Below are 19286 nucleotides of genomic sequence, written 5' to 3' on the forward strand. Positions count from 1 at the left end.
AATGTTGGTCACGGCGCTTCCCAGTGGGCCCCGAGCACCCCCAGCAGGGAGCGCTTTCTCTCCGTAGGCGTCCGTCCTCCCGTCCGTTCGTTGTCTCGCTGATGTGGCTGAGCTGGTGCCGCGTACCCAGTCCAGCACCAGGGCCTGGTGACATCAAGATAGTGGCTGTGCAGCGCCTGCCCTCGGGGAGCTCCTGCCTCACCTGTACAGCGCAGGGTGGGGTGGGAGGGCTCGCGGTGGAAGCGGTACAAGAGTCCTCAGGGGTGACGGGGGAGGGTGTTGGAAGCGATAACACAACCCGGGTGGGCATTGGTGTCTGTGGCAGCATAGGTGGTTGGGTGTCCCTGGAGAGGACCCTGGGAAGGGCCAGGGTTTGGGGCTACAGTGGTGAGTGGGTCCTGGTTACTCAGGTAGAGCAGCCCCTGGGGCCGCGCTGGCTGTGGATTGTGCCCCTTTGGGGAAGGCACCCCAGTGGGGGGTGTACTTCTTGGTGTGACCTCCCGGGTCCATCAGCCAGGCCTGTGGTGTGAAGTGGGTTTTAGGAGGTGGTGGGCAAGAGTCCGGCGACCAGGGGTAGAGGGGTCCAGTGGGCAGCACCCACACTCACCTTCCCACTTGGGCTTCCTCCTGTTGGCTGAGAATATTGACGCTGTTTATTGAGCATTTGCTAAATACCAGGCTGTGGGCTTAATGTATAGTCCACACGGTATCCTGTGAGGGGTGTCCTTTCTGTGTTTTGCAGATGAGACTGAGGCTCAGAGAGATCAAGTAAGTGTACCCAAAGGTCAAAGGTCACACAGCAAGTAAGGTGCCTAGGTCTTAACCATCATGCTGTGCTCCACCGTCCTGCCCAGTGAGCGTTTGGATGGTGGGGTGGCTCTCAGGTGGGCTGTCTGCTCAGACCCTCTGGCTCTGGGTCTCACCTCTTGCCCCTCGTGGCTGGGACTGTGGTGTCCCCTTCACTACAAGGGATTTCAGAGTAGCGATGCGTGTGTCAGTCTGTTCAGCAAATAGCCCCGGGGCCACTGTGGGCTGTCTCTCTTTTGGGCTCTGAGGAAGGGCTGAGATGAGAGTGGGCCCACTCTGCACTGCTGGTGCTTCACGGTGTTGCCTCCGTCCACCCTCAGACTGCTCTCTTGAGCGCCCGCTGTATGCCAGGCCCGGTGCTTCTTTTGTAATGATAGTTTCTAACATTTGAGTGCCTGCCGTGTGCCAGGCTTGTTACTTGCTACCTCTCTATATGCTCTTAGTTCTTTAACAGCCTGTGAAGTGGGTGGTGGACTCAGCTCAAGCTCAGAGAGGTTAGGAGGCTTGTCCAGCGTCACACAGCTGGTGAGTGCCGAGCTCCAGCTCTCTCCACGATGACCTTCAGCGACTGATGGGGAGTGAGAGTAGTTGCAGAAACACTGCCGTCTGTCCCTCCGGGCAGTCCTTGTAGCATGTGCTCCGGTCTGTTAGATGCCATCCATTCCGGGGCCTCTCCGAGGTTGGGGTTGGCTGCTGGGAGGAATGCCTGGAGACAGCACAGCTCTGAGCCGGCCTCCACCCTTAGCAATGAACTTGAGCCAGGCTTCTGTGAGCTCTAAGGACCAGAAATCACCACTAGGGTCTCGGTCCATTGAGGGCCAGACCTCCAGGGACCAGTGGAAACTTCTGTATCCAGAAGCCCTTGGGCTGGGTTGTAATTTACTGGGCAAAGGCAGAAAGACCTGGGCGTGCCTCTTAGAATTGCTCTTGGAAACTTAGTGACCTCAGGCTGATCACACCCTCTCGGACCTGGCTTCCTCAGTATGAGAGGGGAAAGTAATGCTTCTCTAGCAGGGTGTCTGTGGGGTTGGAAACAGTGTAGGTGAAGCACCCAAGGAGGTGCTGCGATTGACAGGCTCATGGGGCCCAGTGGTGCCTCCTCTCTGGGTACGTGGCTGGCAAATCAAGACCCTTCAACCTGCTCACGGCCTTGGGCCCAAAGCCTCACTTCCAGTTCTCTGTTAAGGAAATAGCTACAAACGCAGGAGAAGATTTACATCCAAGATGTTCATAAAGATGCTATTTTTAATTTTTAAGAATTAGGGGGAAAAACCTAATGTCCTATAGAAAGGGGATAATTATGTAACATGTTCAAATGGTGGTATATTTTACAGCCATTAAAATTGTTAAAAGTTGACCTTTTTTCACTGTAATAACAACTAATATTGATAGTAAATATTCAGCTCATAGGTAATAGAATGAGGTGCAATCATTATTCCAGCTTTACTGAAACTTTAAATGGAAAAAAGAAGTTAAATAGAAATGATTTGTACTAAAGTTAGAAGCATTGAAAATACTAAATATTTAGGGACACATGTGAGTGGTAATTGATAAACATGCATAAAGATGGTAAATACCAAATTCCGGCAGTGATTTCCTGCATGCGGGCAGAGGATGTACCAGGGGGACCTGGAGCTTTAGTGATAAGGTCTTATTTCTTAGGCTTATTGATGGGTATGTGAGTTTTCTTTGTGCTTTTTGTATATCTTAAAAACGCACAGGACATTTTTGTAAATAACAGCAAGCAGCCATAGGCACGATATGACTTCAGTTACGTTTCCCAATACAGATACAAAGACATAGAAGAATCTGAGGAAAGGCAAGACAATGTTAAGGGTGACCGTTCCTGGGCTGTGGGATCATACTTTTTTTTTTTTTTTTTTGGCTGGGCCACGCGGCTTGCGGGATCTTAGTTCCCTGACCAGGGAACGAACCCGTGCCCCATGCAGTGGAAGCGTGGAGTCTTAACCACTGGACCGCCAGGGAAGTCCCTGTGGGATCATGCTTGATGCCTGTGTACTTTCCTTTAACGAATGAGCCCTGTGGTATATCAACCGGTAGAAAAGCAGAGCCGTTGCAGTTATTCCTAAACCCCCTCTCTGGGCAGGACCCCGATGCTTGGTGTGACCTGAGTAAGTTTGACCTCCCCGAGGAGCCATCCGCAGAGGGCAGCGTTGGCGGCAGCCCGGTGCAGCCCCATCCATCGCAGCAGCAGCAGCAGCAGCAGCAGGCTCCGCCAACCCGCCAGCCTGCCGCCGCTGTGCCCAGCGTGACCGAGTACCGCCTGGACGGCCACACCATCTCGGACCTGAGCCGGAGCAGCCGGGGCGAGCTGATCCCCATCTCCCCCAGCACTGACGTGGGGGGCTCGGGCATCAGCACACCGCCCTCGGTGCTCAAGCGGCAGAAGAAGAGGCGAGTCGCCCTGTCACCTGTCACGGAGAACAGCGCCAGCCTGTCCTTCCTGGACTCCTGCAACAGCCTCACCCCGAAGAGCACGCCCGTCAAGACCCTGCCCTTCTCGCCCTCCCAGGTGCGTGGACCCCACCCCGACTGATCTCTGGGCGTGGGTGACAGCCCCCTGTGCCCAGTGCTGGGGACCCTGGAGGGCAGAAACAGGCCTGGCCCTGCCCTCATGAAGCGTCCGTGCTGATGGGAAGACCAGTTAATAAAAAAGGACCCAAAGAAACATGATGAATGGAGTGGGAAAAGCGGCTTATGGTACTTCGGGTGCATCTAGTCAGGGAAGGGTGTCAGCCAGGCAGGCTTCTATGAGCAGGGGGATTGCTGGAGCTGGGGGCAGAGGGTGATAAACGGACCAGGAAGGGAAGAGGACTCAGTGTGTGTTAAAAGAGTGGGTTTACTGAGCACCGATTTTATAGCAGATTTGCCAGCCCTGGGGAGCGAAGGGGCCGATGACAGCCCTGCCCGTGGAGAGGATGGCTGGGGTGGGGGACTTGGTGGTCAGAATGTCCTGAGGAAAGGGCTGTGGGAGGAGCAGTTACTGAGTCGCTGAGAGCTTGTTGTGTTGAGTACTGCTTCCCAGGCTCTGTAATAGACACAGTGTTGGGGGGAGCCTGGAGGGCCCTGTCTTTCCTAGAGGTGAGGGAGGCACTCAGAGAGTGGTGTCTCAGGTGGGGTTTGTTGATTGATTGATCGGCTTGAATATAGGCTTGGAGTCAAGGGGAGAGCAGAGTATGGTGTGAAGTCCAGAGCTAGGACTCATGGATGGGGGGCAGGAGGAGTGACGGGGGCAAGAGGACTGATGGGGGGCAGGAGGAGTGATGGGGGGGGCAGGAGGAGTGATGGGGGGCAGGAGGAGTGACGGGGCAGGAAGAGTGATGGGGGGGCAGGAGGAGTGATGGGGGCAGGTGGAGTGATGGGGGCAGGAGGAGTGATGGGGGGGCAGGAGGAGTGACGGGGCAGGAAGAGTGATGGGGGGGCAGGAGGAGTGATGGGGGCAGGAGGAGTGACGGGGGCAAGAGGACTGATGGGGGGCAGGAGGAGTGATGGGGGGGCAGGAGGAGTGATGGGGGGCAGGAGGAGTGACGGGGCAGGAAGAGTGATGGGGGGGCAGGAGGAGTGATGGGGGCAGGTGGAGTGATGGGGGCAGGAGGAGTGATGGGGGGGCAGGAGGAGTGACGGGGCAGGAAGAGTGATGGGGGGGCAGGAGGAGTGATGGGGGCAGGAGGAGTGATGGGGGCAGGTGGAGTGATGGGGGCAGGAGGAGTGATGGGGGGCAGGAGGAGTGACGGGGCAGGTGGAGTGATGGGGGACAGGAGAAGGGTTGAGGGATGGGGGCTGGGGCCTCGGAAGGTCCTGGGTACAGCTAGGGGGTATCCACTGCACTGGGGGCTGTGGGGTGGGGGATGGACTGGAGGGGTGGGCAAGAGGCAGGCCCAGGGCAGGCGGGGGGCAGGCAGAGGCTTTGGGTCTCAAGGGTCTCCTCCCTCCTGTGGGGACGCGAGAGAATGAGGCCTAGTGGTGGCACGTTTCCAGAGGCCACCCTCTGCCGTAGAGGGACTGAGGCCAGGCCTATGTGTCGGGATGTCTGGTGGTGTTTCTGCAAGGTGCCCTGTGTTAGTTCACTGGGGCTGCCATGACAAAGAACTGCACACAGGGGGACTGGAATAGCAGATTCATTTTCTTAGTTCTGGAGTCTAGAAGTCCAAGATCAGGGTGTGAGCAGGATTGGTTTCCTCTGAGGTCTCTGGCTTCTACGTGGTAATCTCCTCTCTGTGTCTTCACTTGGTCTTCCTTCAGTGTCTGTGTCCTAATCTCTTTTCTCTTATAATCTCTTCTTCTTTTGTAAACTTTTTCTAAGGACACCAGTCTTCTTGGATCAGGGCCCACCCATGTGGCCTCATTTTACCATAATCACCTCTTTAAAGGCCCATCTCCAAATACAGTCACAGTCTGAGGTGCTGGGAGTTACGGTGTAAATATGTGAATTTGGGGAGAAAACGGTTTAGCCCATAGCAGGCCTCCCGTGAGGGCTGCTGGCTGGAGAAGGAAGACAGCAGGGCTGGAGCTGCCCAGAGAGCAGCCCAGGGTGACAGGGTGCAGCTGCCCTGCCCAGGGACCCTGCAGAGGGCAGTGGGCCTGAGGGCTGCAGGTGGCCCTGGGCTGCCAAGGGCACCTTCAGGGCAGAGGGGAGAGAGTGGTGCTTCAGATCTGGGTTTGAGTCCCGCCCCTAGCACTCAGCGCAAGAATCCAAACCTCTCTTATCTGTAAAGGGGGATCGTAATCTTTACATTTCAGAGGATCTGTGAAAACTATGAAATTCTCAGTGTGCAGTGCTCACCTCTGGTGTGAGAGGGTGTGTCTAAGTGTTGATGTCACCATCTCCATCATCACTGACCCGTCTGTCGCAGTTCATTTAAGAGCTACTTTTTTTTTTCTTCTGAAAAGGAGCTGCTCTCAGTCAGCTTTCTTTGCCTTAAGTACACTGTCATCAGCGCGTGGGGGTGGGGGATGGACCTCCCATCATCCTGGCAAAGCGAGGATTGGGTGATGCCCAGCCTGGGGTCTACATGGACCTGCTCAATGGGTCCCTGCCCATCTGTCCTGGCCTTTGCTCCCTGGCGCCTGCCGGTGGGCTCTTAGGTCATCACCTTATCTTGTTTCCTTGGTCTTCCCTGGCAGTTTCTGAACTTCTGGAACAAACAGGACACACTAGAGCTGGAGAGCCCCTCGCTGACCTCCACCCCCGTGTGCAGCCAGAAGGTGGTGGTCACCACGCCGCTGCACCGGGATAAGACGCCCCTGCACCAGAAACACGCTGCGTGAGTGCTGCGCCCCCGCCCCACCTGCGCTGGGCCTGCCCCTCCCCAAACAGTGGCCGGCCTGGCGGAGAAGGTTCTCTGGGGGAGGGACCCCTTGGAAAACCACCTGAGACTCTGTTACAGGAAGGCAGCCTCCTCCTGGTCACCACACCTCTTCACTTCCGCCAGGATAGTCTGCTGCTTCACCTCTGTTCTAATTCTTTCTTTTTTTTTTTTTCTTTTTTTTGGCCACGCCGCATGGCTTGAGGAATCTTAGTTCCCTGACCAGGGATTGAACCTGCGCCCTCGGCAGTGAAAGCACTCGGAATTCTAACCACTGGACCGCTAGGGAATTCCCCGGTTTTTATTTTTTAACTTGATGGTTTTCTACTCTCAGAAATGGAGAGAGTCCACATTGCCACGAAAAATTTAATCTCTGCATCCTTTATAAGTTTCAAGTGCAGATCCACTGTGTTTGAGTAGCCCTACGTGAAGGACAGAAGGGCCCCCAGTTCTCTCCGTCTCTCTGGTGCTTAGTCAGGAGGGATGGCCGTGCCCCACCTCCCGTGCGTATGAAGCACAGCGTTTCACCTTCAACCTGTACAGGTTGCTTACTTGCTTCTGTGGAGGTGCTTTCACAATAAGTTTCCTTCCTTGTGCCATCGTGACTCTTGAATTCCAGGTAGAGAGAGTTACTTAACTGGTCTTCTGCTTGTTACATGTGCCGGGGGAGAAGCATTGCTATTTATGTTTCAGCAGTTAAGTTGTAATTCAGGAATCAGTTCAGGAGTTTTAGTTCTTGTAATGATATGTAATTTCAGAAAAGATGTATGAATTGCTTGGTCAGAAGTCAGTCTCTCAAGAGTTGATCTAACATATAACATAAGTAGGCTTCATGAGAAATGATTCTCCCTTCAAGCCAAAATCTTGGACTTCAAATCTAAGCTCTTAAACATATGCTGGAACCAAGAAAAAGAATTGATACTTAGATATGTTTCATGAGAAATGATTCTCTATTCAAGCCAAAATCCTGGACTTGAAGTTCTTAAACAGACAGCTGGAATCGCAAAAGGAGTCGCTGCTTCTCCGGAGAGAGGTTGGAGAGGGATGCGGTCTTCCTGGATCCCCACCTTCCTCGCCTCCCCCTTCTCTCGCTGGTTCTTCAGTGTGGCCACAGGCCGGCCTTGTTTTATGGAGAATCCTAGTGACAGCAGCCTTCTCAGTCGTTCTTCCAGCCTTTCTGGTGTGCTGGACCCTCTCAGACTCTTCCCTGTTCTTTCCCGTTTCTGAGGATAGCCCTTCCTCTCAGCCCCTGTAACTCCCTTTGGGGGTGGGGAGGTGGGTGGGTGGGCAAGTGTGATGGGAAGAGACTGTGTCCGGGGGTTGCCTCCCTGCTGCTGAGGCCAGAGGTCCGGTGGAGGGCGGTGTGGGAATCACGGGCAGCCTGCAGCAGAGCAGCTGGTGTCTGCCCCCAGCCCCGTCGTGAAGCCTCCTCCTCTGTCCCCGGCAGGTTTGTAACCCCAGATCAGAAGTACTCCAGGGACAGCACTCCTCACACACCGACCCCGTTCAAGAACGCCCTGGAGAAGTACGGACCACTAAAGCCCCTGGTACGTGGTATGGCCGGGCTGGTCCTCCAGCCATTTACGGTTCACAGGGCCCTGTCCCTCTGAGATCTCATTAGGTTCTCCCAACAGCCCTGAGAAGTTGCAGATACCCTAGTTTTGTAAGTGGGGCCCCCGAGGTGGAGTTACCAGTTCATCAGACATCTCCTGAACAGCTGCCACGTGCCAGGCAGTGCTGGGTGCTGGAACTATGGTGGTGTCCTGGTGAAGCTGGGAGTTTGGGGTGGTGGAAGCTGGCAATCGGCATGTAAACGCATAAATGACTAAATACTCAGCACCTGGCCATGCCAAGCAGAACATGGGCCGGAGTTGGGACGGAGAAGGACTTGCTCGGGCGCTGGGGCTGGTTCAGGAAAGCGGCGAATTGCTCCTCAAACCTAAGCCTTTTGACCAGCTGCCCGTCCTTTGCAAAACACGGGAAAGCACTCATGGGTGGGCTGGATGGAGATGGCTAGCCAGTGAGGAGACACCTCCTGGGGTGCTTCCCCAGCAGTGTGAGAATGGCCCTTCTCCCCTGACTCTTCCCAGTTCATGGGACGGTCCTGCTTTCCCCAAGGGCAAAAGAGAGAGCTGGCACCTCGGCTTTTCCGAAGTAGGCTGTCTTAGAAACCAGCTGAAGGTGGGAGAAAGGCAGGTTGTGGAGAAGCGTTTGCCTGTGGACAAAGCCTGCAGCGAGCTCCCCTCCATGCTCACCACGTGGGGTCTGGGTGGTGGGGCCGTGGTCCCCCCATCCTGGGATGCAGCTGGTGGAGTTGCACAGGCCCCAGGCCAGGCCCCAGTCAGCACTGCCCTTTCCTGTCTGAGTGGGGTTCGGCTCCCAGATACTAAGAGGTCTGCATGCTCTCCAGGCACGGCTGGAGGGTGAATCTGCCCTTGGCAGCGATAGTTCAAGTACATGGGGGCTTTTATTTTTTTACTTTTTTTAAAAAAAATAAATTTATTTATTAATTAATTTATTTTTGGCTGCGTTGGGTCTTCGTTGCTGCGCGCGGGCTTTCTCTAGTTGCGGTGAGCGGGGGCTACTCTTCGTTGCAGTGCGCGGGCTTCTCATTGCGGTGGCTTCTCTTGTTGTGGAGCACGGGCTCTAGGCGCATGGGCTTCAGTAGTTGCGGCACGCAGGCTCAGTAGTTGTGGCGCCCGGCCTTAGTTGCTCCGTGGCGTGTGGGATCTTCCCGGACCAGTGCTCGAACCCGTGTCCCCTGCACTGGCAGGCGGATTCTTAACCACTGCACCACCAGGGAAGCCCACATGGGGGCTTTTAGAGCGACTTCTCGGGTGTTACTGTACCCTACACCTGCTGCTCAGTAGCTCTCTCCCTCCCCTGGTCTCTGCCGCCGGAGCCCCCAGGCCCGAGAAAGGGAAATGGAGTCAACGTCCCCGTTAGTGTGGGACCGAGGGGTGAAGGAGTTAGGGTTTTGAGTGCATCCAGGTTCTAACCTCACAGCTCTGTGGCCTTGGGCTGGGGTCTCGCCCTCTCTGAGCCTCCGATTCTACCTTGTGGAAGATGACAGCTATTTCCCCAAGTTGTGTGAGGTTGGCTGTGGTCAAGTGGGGACATTCCAGGCCTGTGCGGCCCTCAGTGAGCTGAGGCCAGTGTCCCAGGCAGGACAGTTAGTGGCCATGGGTACTGTGTGTGAGGCCAGTGTCCCGGCACTGGGCCTCTTCCCTGCATTGCCTCGGTCTGCCCCGCCGCTCCCGTGAGCAGGCTCTGCCTGTGCCCTACGGCCTGGGTGCAGGGCCTCACTCACATCCCTGCCCGTAGCCCCAGACCCCGCACCTGGAGGAGGACTTGAAGGAGGTGCTACGCTCCGAGGCCGGCATCGAGCTCATCATTGAGGACGAAGTGAGGCCCGAGAAGCAGAAGAGGAAGGCTGGGGTGAGTGGCTGGCAGAGCGGGGAGCGGGTCTGGTAGAAGTGGAACTGTGGCCCCGGCCCTTTGTTCCTGCGGAGTGGTTGTCCGTGAAACCAACCAATGTAAGGCCTCGGTGCCTGGGACCCTTCCCTCTTCCCCTTTGAACTGGTGCCTTAGTTATTCAGCATTGTTTGGACCCCTCTGAAGCGGGCTCTGGGCTGGGTGGGGCGGCAGAACAGTGAGTATGACCCAGAGTGGTCGCTCCCTCCCGGAGTTCAGTGGGTGGAAACAGCAAACACCCTAGTGACTCAATACGTACGGTGCTAAGGGGGTAGAAAGGGCACAGAGAGGATTTCAAGGGAAATCCTTGGTGTGGAGCCAGCCAGGTGTCCTGGCTGCGTGAGCAGGTGGGGGACAGTGGGCTCCGCTGAGGTGGGGAGCTGCTCTGGGCAGGGCCGGGCCGCACTGGACAAGCTCTCCCGCCGCCTGGCGTGCGGGGTTTCCCAACAGCAGGGGGTTCCATGTCCCCTCTGCCTTCGTGCCCCTTTCTTCCCAGGTGCTCTCCTGGGGAGCAGGGAAGATGGGAGTGTGCCGGGGTGGAGGGTGGGTGCGAAGGTGGGTGGCCAGGCTGGGAGGGACCCACTGGGCTGGGCCCCTGGGCGTGTACGTAGAGCATGGCCGGGACCCTCTCTGGCCCCTCTGTGTCCGAAGGTGGTTCTGAGCCGTGGTGGCACCTGTTTGGGGCACAGTGCTGGGTTGGGGGGTGAGTACTAGTCTCAGAGCCCCTCCCTGGCATTGGAGCTGACCCCTGGCCTGCTTATAGGAAGTGCGGGGGTGGGGCTGAGCATTCCTGTAACGCCTGTGTCCCGTGGGGTCCCACGTCTCCATGTCACTCACCAGCAGGTAGGTGTTTTAGCTGTAACTTGGCTGTTTAGGGGAGCATTTCGTGCAGTAGAGACTTGGGGGCTGCGCTTGGTCCCTTTGGGGATGAGGTTGGGTGGAGGGTGGCGTTGGTGTCCTCAGTACCAACACTGAGCATCTGGCAGGACAGTCTGCTCTGTGGGCAGAGTCTGCAGCGGGGCCAAAGTGTCCTGGTCCCCCATGCCCCCCCCCCAGAAAATCCTCGCCAGCCGGGCATGCTCAAGGACTCCCCTGCACCAGGGCCTGGTTCTGTGACCAGGGCAGCTGGGGCCGGCATCATCAGGCGCTGGTGGTGACCCGGGGGAATCCAAACGCCTGCCCTAAGCACCTCCTCCTCCCCCAGCTGCGGCGAAGCCCCATCAAGAAAGTCCGCAAGTCCCTGGCCCTTGACATCGTGGATGAGGACATGAAGCTGATGATGTCCGCGCTGCCCAAGGCTCTGCCCTTGGTAAGGGGTCTGGGAGAGAAGCCATCCTGTGAGGCCACCTGCTACTCCCCACGCGAGCTGCAGGAGGCTGGGGGGATGGAGTCTCCCTGGGGGCCTTCACCTCTTGAGCCCTTTAGCCTGGAGAGGACCCTGGAGGTGGAGTCTGGTGATTCTCGGGCTGGGCTTCCACGTGCCGGGCTCAGCAGGGAGGGGGCAGCTGGGCACCACCCCCCTGGCTTCAGACAGCCCTGCTTGTGTCTTTCACAGAAAGGTTTATTTGGCAAGAGTTGCATTGCTAGAACACGTTTGACAGCCGTGGTTTCTGAGTCCCCAGCGCCTTCCCTTGCGTTCTGCTCCTGAGGGTGACCCAGGAGAGGGTCAGTGACGTGCCTCAGGGCATAGCCGGGGGATTGGGGTACCTCAGCTCTGGCATGGGTGCTTCCCAGTTCCCAGGCCAACCTCCAGCAAGGGGGCTGCTGCCTACACAGAGGCTGGGCCGCAGAAACCATGCCATGCTATTGATCCCTTGCAGCAGACAGTGGGCTGAGCCCGTCTTCCGCTGGTAGCAGACAGTGAGGGCTGTGGCAGAGCTCACGAGACAGGAGTGCCTGACCAGATCCTGCAGGCGCGCCTGCTGCTCTCATAGCCCTTGCAGGCAAACCTCCCTTTGTCCAGGCATCCCTGCCAGCCAGACCTGCAGCCAGCATCGCCTTGGGCAAGTAAAATAATTAGCTAGCAGAAAAAGAAAAAGTTAGGGCAAGTGGTTAAGAACAGAGGAGGTGGAGTGGGGGGCCTAGGATGAGTCCTGACACCGGGCCCTGGTCTCTGGTGTCTCTTAGGTCCCTGAGCCTCAGGTTCTTGCCTGTAATGAGGGCACTGAGCCCAGTAGGCTGTTAGGAGGGTAAAGGCCTGTCCGGGAGTCCTGGGGTGCTTTGTGCAGCTCCCAGTGAGTTCTAGTCGACGCAGGCACCTCTGTGGGTGTTTCTGGTCCCAGGAGAAGCTGGAGCATCTTCGTATCCACCTGGGACGGGGAGGAAACAGATTCATGTAAAAAGGAACCAGCATTATTGGGCGTTTACTAGGTGCCAGGCTCTGAAACAGGCACTTTACAGCTGTTTTCCTACTGAATCTTTAAATGAATTCCCATCTGGAAGAGGAAACTGAGGCTTGAAGAAGTAATATCCTGCCCAAGATCCTAACAGAGATGGTGGTGCTGGGGTGTACCTGCTGTTTCGTTTTCTCCTTCCCACAAAGAGCTCATGGCAAAATGTTGAGCCTTCGATTTGGTTTTGGTTTCAGCCAACCAACATCCCACCAGGCTCCTCCGGCCTCACCCCGTCGGGCAGCAGAGAGGACAGCAGCCTGCTCAACGAGGGCTTCCTGCAGGCCAAGCCCGAGAAGCCGGCGGCCCAGAAGCCCCGAGGCCACTTTCCAACTCCTGCCCCCGTGAGTGCATCCTCCTCGGGCCCTTGCTCTGTGCGCTTCACACCTCAGGGCCTTTGCACAGGCTTTGCCTCTGCCTGATTAACTTAGGCTTCACATCTCTGTCCAGACGTCACTCCCTCAGGGAATCTGTGTACTAGAGACCACCCCCTCCACAAAGCCCCTCCTTCATGATGTGGTCTCACTCGTAATTAAGACATTGTCTCTGTGACTTCTGTCCTTGAAGGCAGGGGTGCCCTGCCTGCTCCTCTCACCATCTGCACGGGTCAACCCCTCTCTGCTCCTCACCAGCCTGCGTGGCTGTAGCTTTTCCTCATGCGGAGGCTGGTGCTGTGTAGTAGGGGTGGGGAGGGTGGGGCTTGTGTCCTGGTCCAGCCTCCTTGCTCTACATCTGAGGACTCCCAGGTCCACCAGGAAGGTGCAGTGAGCACAGAAAGACTTGTGGCTTCTAGAGGGAGGGAGCGTCATAGAAATGTCCCCACCCCTCCCCGACCAGAGTCGCCAGGCTTCCCCTGGGAGCACGCTGCCCCTGCCTGGGTGGTAACCCTTTTGCCTCCTCCCAGATGACCAGCGCCTGGAAGATGGTGGCCTGTGGGGGGACCAGGGACCAGCTCTTCATGCAGGAGAAAGCCCGGCAGCTCCTGGGCCGCCTGAAGCCCAGCCACACATCTCGGACCCTCATCTTGTCTTAGGGGCTTGGCAGTCACGAGCCCATTCTCATGTTTACAAGGGGCTGGGGGGCCGAGTCTAGGCTGTGAATTTGAGAATCACACAAAGATGACTGCCTGCAGGGAGCCTTCTGCCGCCGGCCCCTTCCCAGACTGCTCAGGTGGAGGCAGAGCAGGGCCACCCACTGTCCTGTCTCCGAGTCCGGCTGCAGCTGCGGGCGGTTCCTGGTGCTAACAGAACAAAGTCCCACCTCTGAGCTGGCCCAGCCCTCCCCCCAGTGCCACAGGGAGCCCCGTTAGCTTCTCCCAAGCTCTGGTCAGGCCTGGCCTCATCTCAGACCCCTGCTTAGGACAGGGGATGTGGCCAGCATGCTCCTTCCTTCAACCCGTTGGTACATTTTCTTGAAAGAATAAAAGTTGTCTTTCTCCTGTGCTCTGGACCCCACCTTCCTCCTGGATCCTGCTCGTGGTTCCCTGGTGACAGTGCTTCCCTGGTGACTGTCCTTAGGGCCCTGAGGGATGCAGGGACCAGGGCCCTCATCCTCAGAGTGCAATCTTGTCTGCACAGCCCAGGCCTGGGTCTCTGGACTCTGTTGCCCCCAAGGACCCAATGTGCTGGAGGCAGTTTTCTCTGTACCCAGTGGGTGTTTCACAAAGCTCTGAGGACTTGGCGAAGGCGGGGGTGGGGGGGGCAGTGGTTGGCCCTTGCCGTGGTTGGCTGAACTGGCCTGTGATGAGCCCCACCCCCAGATCAGGCTGGTAAACAAGGAGTGACCGGCAGCTGGGCAGAACCTTCTGGCCACGGTGGCCCTAACTTCCCCAGACCAAGGCAGCAGTTCCAGCCTGGGCTCTGGACCCTGGTCATGGGCCAGTGCACAGACTGTGGCACTTGACTGGTGGCCGGGAAGAGTCCCTGGGGACGGAAGAGGGGCAGGTGCCTGATTTAGAGAGGTCTAAATCAAAGAGTGATGTTTTCAGCAGTGGGATCCATCGGACAGGGCATGTGACCATCCCTGGGGGCTGCGGTCTCAGTTCACCGCAGGACGGCATCTGTCTGGGCAGCCCGGTATCCACACCCTGCTTCAGTGCCTCTGGTTCCCAAGGGACACTTGGGGGCAGGTCCTCTTGCCTGGGGTCCCCAGCCTCTAAAGAGAGGACTGGGAGTTAGGATGCCAGGGTTCAAGTCTGCCTGACTCTGACACAGCCCTGTCCTGTCGGCTGCACACAGGGTTCTGTCACTCAGCATTGACAGCCCTCCCCAGGCAGCCCCCATCGGTCACACATAGCCAGGCCTGGTTTGAGCCTGGCTGCGTCCTGGTCCCCGTTTGAGACCCGGGACGGGCCTCTACCCTTCCCACCTGCCTCCTGCCCACGTGGCTGAGCTGGACACTCCAGCCAATCCCATGGCTGGGCCATGCCAGCTTCACGCCCCTGTGCCTTTCCTGACTTCTTGGCCCGGACGCCCCTCTGCCCACCTCCAAATCCCTTCCCCTGGTGACCCAGGTGCTGTCACTGACTTCTCCCCACGGGGCTGCTGGCATTGATGGGTGACCTGCCCTGCAGTGAGGGTGGGGGCAGGGGTACTTTGTCTCTAGGGGGATCGTACTGTGTGGAACACCCACGTCAGACCCAGATGCAGCGTGCCTAGGGACCACTTGGGATTCCCCGCCCCCTGGGGTCATCGTAAGCTCCTGGGGGTGATTCACAGTGGACTGGCCTGCAACCTGCCAGGGCCGTCTGCCCAGCGACGCCCTCCCCACCGTCCTCCCCACCCACTGGGACTTACCCTGCGGCTCTTCCCTGTCCCCCAAGGGAGGTGGCTGCAGTCACTACAGACCTGTTAGCTCGCCCTGGGGCTGTTCTCTGCTCTGTGCCTGAAATAAACACGCATCCAGGGTCCCTCCAACCACTGCCTCCCTTCCCCGCTTCAGGTGAGGCATGGTTCTTTCTGGTGCTGAGGATCCGAGGGCAAAAAAAAAAGAAAAATACCCCACCCGACTCCACCCCCAAACAACCTTACTCCCCTGGAGCTTAGACTCTAGAGAGGGCAGACAGATCTACATACAACATGCCAGAGGCAACAGGGGCTCCGAAGAAAAACAGCAGGGGAGTAATAGCCTGGGGGCTGGGCTGTCTGCTAAGAGGTAGGTTTGAGAGAAGGTTTGTCCACCGTGTGGACAGGGAGGGAAGAGCCCACTTGGGAAGGGTGGATTGGGTGCCACTGCAAGGGTGCTGAGGGCCCTGCTTGTGGTTTGACCATGAGATTGGGGGCCACAGTGCTCCAGCGGGGCCTGCAGCCTGGGGAACTTGACTATCCCGGCTCATCTGGAGCCTGGTGTTTTCCAGGCCACAGTGACAAGCAAGAGGGAATTAGCCAGCAAGGAGCCGAGGTGCCAATCTAAATGCCCAGCAGTGAGATTGATGGATCGTATGGAATTCCTATTTTTTTCCTATTCTGAGTTTACATTTTGTTTCAATTAGGTTTTGGGTACTTGCCGAAAAACTGGGCTGTTAAAGCCTTTGCAAGGATGGTGCAACTCTATCACCACCTGGTGGCCATTGGTGTGTTTGCAGCAGCAGGTAAAGTGAACCATAGAAGTTTCTTGAAGTTCTTGGTAGGTCTTTGAAGCATTTTTCTGATTTGCAGGCCCCTTCTTCAGCATCCACATCAAGCAGTTGTCTGGCCTTTGCTTGAACTCCTCCACTGATGGGGAGAGGTGGCTCTTACTTGGCAGCCAGCTCCGTTGTGGGACAGCAATCGCGAAGACAATGATTCTTCACCCAGAGAAAAAAATTTCCCCCTTGTAATATCAAAAGCAATAGGAAAGCTGGTTGGTGGGGAAATCAGGCTCTCAGGACAGGTAGCTGATAGGCCAGGATAAGCTTGGGAGTGTGATTGCTTGAATGAGCCACTTTCTCAGCAGACCCCAGTGAGAATCATTTCTATGTTCCAGCTATTTCCAGAGATCACCAAGGCTCTGATGCAGTAATGACAGTGATTTAACCCCCTCTAAGATAGATTTTATGTTTCCACCCTTGGCTGGATGTGTTTGAAAGCAATTAAAGCTGAGTTTCGATATGAGTTGAAAATCGAACTTTTCACTGATACAGACCAGTGGTCTCAGGCCGGTCAGGATGGTGTTTTACTTGTATATTAACTAGGGCTGACCTATAGGTATTTAGATTATAGTACGTAATGAACGGGACAGTCTGACAAGGACAGGTACAGAGCCTGAGTCTCAAATGCTCTTCAGAAAGGCATGGGGGATGTCCTTCTCCCTGAGTAGCAGGCCTGGTACCCAGTAGGTGCTAATTGATATCTCATCCTGCCATGATGTGATGTGGCCAAGAGAGAAGCCTAGGGCAGCTAGGATTAGACGGGTAGGGAAGGCTTCATGTTTTTTTTTTTTTTAACATCTTTATTGGAGTATAATTGCTTTACAATGGTGTGTTATTTTCTGCTTTATAACAAAGTCAATCAGTTATACATATACATATGTTCCCATATCTCTTCCCTCTTGCATCTCCCTCTCTCCCATCCTCCCTATCCCACCCCTCTAGGTGGTCACAAAGCACCGAGCTGATCTCCCTGTGCTATGCGGCTGCTTCCCACTAGCTATCTATTTTACGTTTGGTAGTGTATGTATGTCCATGCCACTCTCTCACTTTGTCACAGCTTACCCTTCCCCCTCCCCATATCCTCAAGTCCATTCTCTAGTAGGTCTGTGTCTTTATTCCCGTCTTACCACTAGGTTCTTCATATATATACAATGGAATATTACTCAGCCATAAAAAGAAATGAAATTGAGTTACTTGTAGTGAGGTGGATGGAGTTAGAGTCTGTCACGCAGAGTGAAGTAAGTCAGAAAGAGAAAAACAAATACAGTATGCTAACATATATATATGGAATCTAAGGGAAAAAAAAAAAAAGGTCATGAAGAACCTAGTGGCTTCATGGTTTTTTAGTGTTGATTCCTAGCTTAATTCTTCTGTGTTCAGGGAGCATAGTCTCTGTGGCTTCAAATCTTTGAAATGTGTTGAAATTTGCTTTTTCTGGTCAAGCGTATCATCAATTCTGTCAGTGTTACGCATCAGGAAAAAACGTGAGGTCTGCAGGCACTGGTGGCGGTGTCCCTTTTTTCTTTTTTCTGCTTTTTTTTGTGGACCTAGATTAGCCAACCCCCAAATGACACATGATAAGAATGTTGTTTGAAGCCACTGAATGTTGGAGTGGTTTGTTACACAGCATTAATGTGACAATAACTAGCCGATAGGAAGGTAGCTTGTGTCAGCTAAAGAACCCTGAGGAAATGAGCAGTGCACGGTGGGCTCAACAGTGTGGAGGAGGAACTTAGGAGACTAGGAACTTTGTTGGAAATAAGTGGGAGGAAGGATTCCGGAATCCAGAGCCATTGTGACGATGCCTGTGTCTTGATTGTTACCCAGGACATCTGGCAAGCTTTCCACGGGTTTCCTGGCAGCCATGGATAAAGCTCTGACTTTGGATCAGACAGACATGGATGTGAATCCCAGTCTGGCTCTTTTCTGCTCTGAGCCTTGGAGTTCTTGGCTATAAAATGGGAGAATCCTTAACCTTCCAGAGTTGTTGAAGGGGTTGGATAGAACACTGGCACACACTTGGGGCTCAGAAAACATGGGCTCTTACGATATTATTACAGAATGCTTTCTCATTTCTTTCTGTGCACGAGAACCCTGCAAAGGAGACGTTCGTGTCCATGTTTCAGTTGACTGTTCTGAGCAGAAGTTACTAGAACGTGGTCAAGTCAGGACTTGAGCCCAGTTAAAGCTAGCACTTTAGTGCCCTGTTTCGTGTAACCATCTGTTTCTTAGCCAGGGAATCAGAAACAGTAGAGAAAGCATCTACATTAGGTATAGGTTCAATTTCTCAAGACTTTCCATGGAATTTCAACATACAGGACAATACACAGATCCCAAGTGATCAGCTGGATGAATTTTCACAAAGTGAACACACTCAGGTAACCAGTATGGTTATTGAGAAACAGACCATGACCAGCACCCCAGAACCCCCCTCCCTACCCCGCCAAGGGTAACCACCATCCTGAATTCACACACCATCGATTTATCTTGCTTTTTGCAAAAAAACATTGTGTAAACTGAATTTCACTTTATGTGAGACTACCCGTGCTGACTGGGTAGTTATAGTTGGTTCATTCTCATGCCTGTATTGTGTTTCATCGTGGGACATTTCCATACTGCACCCATTTCTCCTGAAGGACAGGCAGAGTGTTTTCAGGTTGGCATTATAAATAGTGCTGCTGTGAACAGCTGTCCTCATCTTTTGGCAAACTCATGTACATATTTCTGGTTTCTACAAATTTAGGAGTAGAGCTGCTGCGGATCGGTTCAATTTCATTAGGTCACTTGCCACTTACTAACTTTGCGAACCAAGGCAAGTTAATTAGCTTCTTTGAGACACTTTTCACATCTGTATATTGGAAATAAAAGTACTTTCCCTTCAGGATTGTGCCTGGGACAAGGCACCTGCCCCAGGGTAGCCCCCCTTTCTTTCCTCCTTCCTCTGCTGTGCCAGAGCCCCCTCTGCCTGAGCACATGGCTTTTCTGCAAGGCTCCTCCTTTGCCAGGAATCCTCACACATGAGATTGGAACGTTCGCCCGCTGCCCAGGGCTGCGGGGCCTACCTTTCCCCAGCCCATTCAGCTCTGATTCAATCACTGGCACCCAGCCCAGCACTGGCTTGCTGTGGTCACTGTCACTGCTCGCTAACAAGTGGTTTTTTTTTTTAAATTTATTTATTTTTGGCTGCCCTGGGTCTTCATTGCCGCGTGCCGGTTTTTCTCTTGTTGCGGCGAGCTGGGGCTACTCTTCGTTGCAGTGTGTGGGCTTCTCATTGCGGTGGCTTCTCTTGTTGCGGAGCACCGGCTCTAGGCGCGCGGGCTTCAGTAGTTGTGGCTCGCGGTCTCTAGAGCGCAGGCTCAGTAGTTGTGGCGCACGGGCTTAGCTGCTCTGCGGCATGTGGGATTTTCCTGGAGCAGGGCTCAAACCCGTGTCGCCTGCATTGGCAGGCAGATTCTCAACCTCTGCGCCACCAGGGAAGCCCCTAACAAGTGTTTTTATGATGGTCCCTGCTAGAGTCTGGCTTGCTGCAGATGTTCTCCCGCAGACAGGGCCAGCAGACACAAGGAATGAGGAGAGGGAACAGCTGGCTGAGATCCAGCTCAGGAATTTAGAACAGGCGTTCCTCTCTTGCCTGGTCTTTCCTCTAGATCTCCCGGTAGG

General features: G+C 55.1%; 1 protein-coding gene across 1 annotated transcript in view; it reads left to right on the plus strand.

Annotated features, from left to right (window-relative positions):
• MYBL2 (MYB proto-oncogene like 2) overlaps window positions 1-13440 on the plus strand; it is a 29645-nt gene extending 16205 nt beyond the window's left edge. The window contains exons 8-14 of the mRNA XM_057529808.1: window positions 2915-3340; window positions 5953-6092; window positions 7582-7681; window positions 9459-9572; window positions 10813-10917; window positions 12196-12342; window positions 12903-13440. Coding sequence (XP_057385791.1) covers window positions 2915-3340; window positions 5953-6092; window positions 7582-7681; window positions 9459-9572; window positions 10813-10917; window positions 12196-12342; window positions 12903-13031 — 1161 coding nt within the window. The 3' untranslated portion in view covers window positions 13032-13440. The remainder of the gene's footprint in view (window positions 1-2914; window positions 3341-5952; window positions 6093-7581; window positions 7682-9458; window positions 9573-10812; window positions 10918-12195; window positions 12343-12902) is intronic.
• Window positions 13441-19286: the final 5846 nt, after the last annotated feature.

The sequence above is a fragment of the Balaenoptera acutorostrata genome, chromosome 15 (genome assembly GCF_949987535.1).
Source record: "Balaenoptera acutorostrata chromosome 15, mBalAcu1.1, whole genome shotgun sequence".
Lineage (NCBI taxonomy): Eukaryota > Metazoa > Chordata > Mammalia > Artiodactyla > Balaenopteridae > Balaenoptera > Balaenoptera acutorostrata.